Raw genomic sequence first — 6135 nt, forward strand, 5'->3', positions numbered from 1 at the left:
AGAATAGAATCAATAGTATATTGCTCTACTTATAAACCATATGCATTAAATAAGAATCCTAAGCTCCTAGAAACCAAGATTTTACTTTTAATTGAAGAATTTATTTGAGTTTTTACATTACCTAGTGGGATTAAGTGAATGACACCAAGATCTATACAGAAGATATAAAGTCAGAAATAACTTTTTGGGGAGGTGTAAATTATGAAAATCAATCTTTCTTTTTTTCTCTTGCAGAGTTCTGAAAATATAAAAAGCGGAACTTCTTTTGTTCTGGAAGAATGAAAAATAAAAGGATGGAAAATCACACTGCTTTAGTGAGAAGGTTATTCGAAAAAAAGAATATTTCCAATGCATGGACTTTTCCGCGTGCCTGAAGATGGGCCTCTAATGGGCTGCATTGCAATGGGCAATGCGGACCCATTTGGGCCGCAGACCTTCAGGCCACATTCCTAACGTGAAATTGCTGCGGCGTTCGTCATACACTTTTGGCTATAGGTATAAGTTTTCATTGAAAATTTGACTTCATCGACCAAACGTATTCATCTTCTATTTTCTTTCTTTCTTTTCTTTTGCATGTGATGCAATCTAATCGGTAAGTGCGCAATATTCCAGCAATATATCGACGTGACACCAATGGAACCTCTAAAACATCTCCAAATATGAGAAAAGTCAAAAGATTAAATAAATAAATAAATAAGAACATAAGAATTGGGTGAACACGGCTCTCCTACCACCTCGCCACCTCCAATGGAGGGTCGTCAGCCATATCTAAAAACATCAATTTATACAAATGGATTTTTAAGTATATACACCTTTAGACTTTATTGTACAGTTGACAGCCGCCTATCACTAAAAAAAATGTATAATTTGCGAGATTCAAAGCAAAAGTCGTGCCCATCAAAAGCCATTTAATTCCTGTAAGTGGCTCATGCTACGAAATGTAATGTACCCACGATGGATATACATATGAAATTTCCACAGCTTACGTACATGATATCCATATAATTTTATTTTTTTTTTGGTTGGAAGCAGGTGATTTCGAAAAGTCAAGACGCAAATTGATGGAGCCACAAAAGAAAAATCAGGATAATCTTTAAGTATTTTTATTATATATAAAAGAATCCGACAGTATCCCTAGCTAAAGAATTGGAGCCTACGACAGTGGTGTCTCTCCTGTGAGACAAGTTGGGGCGGCGGAACCTCGAATGATACTCATCATACAATACAATACAATACACACGTTACATCCACACAAGGTGGACCGCACAATGCGCGATACAAAAGGCCAATCGTTGGAGCTCGTAGAGGTATTATATTCTTATGCTCCGTGACACGGTAATAATTTCTCTGTTTAATGCGATAAGTACCGTCGGATGACGATCTCAAGGACCACCTCGTTTGTGAGCAGATCTGCCCCTGCCTCCGTGACGTGGATTAAGGATCTGTTTATGTGGAAAAAATGTATATTTTGAAAAATTGTTACTCGACTTTCCAGTGTTTGGATAGCGGAGAGCTAAACGTTTTCAATGAACTGAACACAACAAATTTAGATTGGAGGAAAACGATTTCCCCTTCTGATAAGGAAGAAATCACTTTCTCTAAACCACCAAACATATGAAAAATAAATATTTTCCTTGAAATGATTTCTATGAAAAATATTTCTCTTTGTTATGAAGCTTTCAATGAAATAAACACCCCCTAAACTTGCGTAATATGGATTAGAGTATTTGCTTTCTATCATTTTCATTGCGGTATATTCCCTTGAATCTTTGAAGCTTATTGTTGACTTTTGAACATCTCAAAGCGTAAAGTATAAGATCTAGCCTGTGAAAGAAAGAAAATAGAAAAAAGAATGAAAACCCTCTCTGAACATATATGAACTCAATGGTCAAGATAAGAGATGATGTTGGGGTTGGGGTGTACTTTGTACTCGGAGACATAAAGGTCTCGTCCCCGATGAGTGGGCGCAAGTTCTAGGGTTGCTTGGGTGGGGGTCACAAGGACAACACCCTTGAGCCACCAAAGAGCTTTAAATTTGAACTCATATTACATTGGTAGTTTAGGTTTTAACTCATGAATAGTTACTAGAAACATATAATCTATTTCTCTTGTTACTAAGAGGTGGGATGTGCCGATTATAGTGGAATTTTTTGTCACATGTTAGGATGAATCATGATAAACATTATGTCTTGATATATCTTTCTTGCTTTTTACTTTTTATTTCGTTATGTTTGTGCATTGAATCCTAATATTTGGACGAATCTAGATAAGGGTAAATTCAAACATCAAGCTTGCTTTATTGCATAGGCCGGCTCATAGCTTAAAATGTATATCGATGTATTCATGTTGAGCCAAGTCGGCACCTACCAAAGTCGAGACTAGCTAGATCTTTTAATATTGGAGAGTTGCCCAAAGCATGCCTATTAGCTCTTTGGGCATCTCAAGCTCGGGAGGTTCAATAAGTCCCTTGCTAATTGATTAAGTCTTGACGACACAATTAGTTGAGTATCAGTGTAACAAGAACCAACCCCACCCCCCTCAAAAAAAGAAAAGAAGAAGGAGGAGGAGGAGGCTCGATGTGGTAATGCTACAAATTCAACACAATAAATAGGTGAATATGATTAGAATGGATGTCAAGCCTAAAAAATCACAATTCAGACAAGTCTATCAAACTTCTTCAACAAGGGTTTTAAAAATACTCTTTAAGGTCTTGTTTGGTAACCATACTCAAAACAATTGATTACATTGTTTTGTTCTCCAGAACAAAACAAAAAATAAAAATCCATTTGCTAAAAATTTATTTTCGAGAACAAAAATCTTTTTTTTGTTCCCAATAATAGATTTGAAATAGAATCAATAAGTAGAAAAAAGTTACTTCCTATTCCGAGAATAATTCTTAGAAGTAAGTCTAAGTTTGTTTTCTTTTCTTTTCTCTTTTCTTTCTTTTTCTTTTTCTTCTTCTTCTTCTTCTTCTTCTTCCTTTTGGCCAGTCACCAACCTCGGCCATGGCCAATGACCAGCGAGACGAGGGTCGGCAACTTTGCCGAAGCATCACCAGCCTCTAGGGAGGCCAAGCCACGATTAGGTTCATCAACCCGAGCCTTGCTGGTGGTTGAACAAGCTTAATCTCACCGGATCTGGGTGAGGTCTTGCCAGAGGCTCGTCGAGAACTCATTGGACCTTGCCCAACCGGTGACTAGCAACCGGCCACAAGGAAGAGGAAGAAGAGAAAATGAAAAAGTGAAAAGAGAAAAATATAATAAAAGCATTGAAAAATTAAAAGATAAAAAATAAGAATTTTATTAAACATATTTCTATCTCAGAAATAGAAATTTTGCGTAATTACTAAACACGTACTTTTACTCAAAAATTGCTCTAAAAGACCGAATTAGAATAAACTATTTCTAATTAGAAATTACTCTTGGGAACAAAATGATAATTAAACGCGCCTTAAGAATATTCCAAAAAAAATGAGAAATTTTCTCCATAAGGTGATTTGGAAAGTCTCGCCCATCTCTATGCAAATCGAACTTCGCTACTACTTGTTTTTTGTTTTTTTTTTTTTTTTTTTTTGTGTGTGTGTGTGTGTGTGTGTGTGTGTGTGTGTGTGTGTGTGTCGGTAACTTCGCTACTACTTGGCTTTGATGGTTTTGTCGTGCTCAAGCCCTTCTAGAAAACTAACTTGTAGCTGGGACCGCATGAAATATATCATGATTAACCGGACAGAAGAAATATAGCAACGGGGTGATCATCGTATTCGAATGATGTGAAACGTGAACCGTTAATCACGCTCGAACCGCGCATTTAGTCCAACCCATCAGATCATACAGAAACCCTAACTCCCTCCCCGAGACACCGGTCCCCACCGGCGCAATTGCCAAAAGGCCGTGCCCACATGCATCTCTCTCATCGATGCACGCTCGAATCCAAGATCCGCTTTACTTTTAATCGATCTCGAGAGACAAAAAGGAGAGCGCCAGACAAAACTACAGGGAAATCACGACAACGACAATCCCTCTGCCGCTGCCTCGTGGATCTCCGTCCCTGTACCTCTCTCTGCTTTCCCTGCCCGGCAATAACTAGATTACTCAAACGAAAAAGATTCCAACTTTATAATTGTATTTTAAGCCATCCACTTTGCTTTCAATCACCGTTCCGAAAAGGTTCCAGACACTTTCTCCTTTTAAAAAGCTGCGTCACCCTTCTCTCCTCCATTTTCAACTCATCGTCTCCTTCCTTTCTCCGTCCCCGCTTCTCCCGTTTTGTGGAAAATGGATGCGGCTTTCACTTTCCTAGGCATGAGGATCGACCCCAGGTGGATGACCCTCAAGTTCGTGAAGAACGTCCTGTTCCACGCCAGGATCGTGCTGATCTCTTCTCTCGCCCATCTGGGGGGCCTGATGGAGCTCCGACAGCGAGAACGCGCGGGGGAAGAGCTGGAACCGCACTCGCTGGACCAGTCCAACAGCTCCGTCCTCGTGATGGACGGCTTGACGCCGGCCCTCGTCCCCGTCCACGTCCTGGCGTCCCAGTTCAGGAGCAGAGTGCCGGTCCTCGAGTTCGGCGAGCTTCTCGCCAAGGGCAGAGCATTGGACGAAGATGGCGGCGGAGGAGAAGGAGGAGAGGGAGGCGGGGATCAATGCCGCGAGAAGATGTGCGCGGTGTGCCTGAGCGGGATCGAGGGGAGGCACGAGGTGCGGGAGCTGCTCAACTGCAGCCACGTTTTCCACAGGGAGTGCTTGGACCGGTGGGTCGAGGAGAACCAGGTGACGTGCCCCCTCTGCCGGTGCTTGCTCTTCCCGGCAGCCACCCCGAGGCGGAGAAGAATTGCGGAAGCTTGCGGCTGAAGATGAAGATGAAGATGGGATCGAGTTGACTCCGACTCATTTACTTAATCCGATTATGCAAGTGGGGGACTGTATATTAATCCTCGGTCCGGGGATTCCATTGGATTGGGACATAGTACTTGCGGATTCACGGAAGCCGTATGTAGCGCGAGCGAGAGGGTACTTTGACCGTGCATCGGTTGCTGCAAAGGGAAGCTCGAGCCCCTCTTCGGAGGGATCTGCGTGGCTTTGCAGATTTGTAATTTGAAGGAATCAAATTTTTCTCTCTCTCTCTCTCTCTCTCTCTCTGCGCATTTCTGCAATTGCAGCTTCTTCTTTTTGACCTCTTTTTCTCTCCATGTCGATGCAAAAAGCGCGGATACATGATTGGGTGTTGCCTTAGTTAATTATCATGGACGATTCAAAAGTGTTTTCTGGGATTCAAATCTGCCATGACAGACCTTGCAACGAAAGCGATTTTTATTAGAGGAGACATATTCCGTAATGATTCCATACAAGATATATTATAGGTAGTCGGATTGAACATACACATATTGTGCCGGAATTTTTTAATCAACATCGAGGCAACTAGAAATAACTAAAAAAATATATGTCGGAATTTAATCGATGATATGGATTTAGAAACTATAGTAAAGAAACAAGTCGGAATTTAATTGATAACGCGAATCTGGAAACTATAACTACAGTGCAAGAATTGAAAACATAGATGTTTTATTTGTGTGGTCTCCCCAATAGTCAAGCATCAATAGTTATAATGCCTAAGATAAAATCGCTCAAGAGCAGTTCTACAATTCTAGCCAATGTTTTCACGTCTTTGGGAATCTCAATCCCATATTCTCGTAATGCCATGATCTTACCTTGGAATCTCAATCCCATATTCTCGTAATGCCATTATCTTACCTTCAGGTTACTCCTTTAAAACCGCACATTGATCTTTCACCTTACTCACTCTGTTTTTTCTCCATGATTTATTGGACTCTATTACTCTTTCCACGAACGATTTCAAATTAGAACATTATAATAGTTTCTTCACGCCTCCCAGACGTTTAGTTATCGTTTGTGCCTCTATTGACAACTTATCGTTCCTTTTCATCGCTATCTTCATTTTTTTTGTTAGAATCAGTGTCTCCGTTGACTAATTTGGTTATGACAACCATTATCCATACATCGTCGTATATCTATTATTGATCCACAGTCATTGAGGTATATTAATATTGACAACTCTTTCAGTCATCAATAATGGCTCATGTATCCACCGCCGATAACTTTTCTAGCCTCATATTTGTTC

General features: G+C 40.5%; 1 protein-coding gene across 1 annotated transcript; it reads left to right on the plus strand.

Annotated features, from left to right (window-relative positions):
- Positions 1–4271: 4271 nt before the first annotated feature.
- On the plus strand, positions 4272–4847 carry LOC104443086 (E3 ubiquitin-protein ligase EL5). The gene has a single exon (XM_010056445.2). The coding sequence runs from the start codon at positions 4272–4274 to the stop codon at positions 4845–4847; it is 576 nt and encodes a 191-aa protein (XP_010054747.2).
- The last annotated feature ends 1288 nt before the right edge of the window (positions 4848–6135 follow it).

Source organism: Eucalyptus grandis, chromosome 4, assembly GCF_016545825.1.
Source record: "Eucalyptus grandis isolate ANBG69807.140 chromosome 4, ASM1654582v1, whole genome shotgun sequence".
Taxonomy (NCBI): Eukaryota; Viridiplantae; Streptophyta; class Magnoliopsida; order Myrtales; family Myrtaceae; genus Eucalyptus; species Eucalyptus grandis.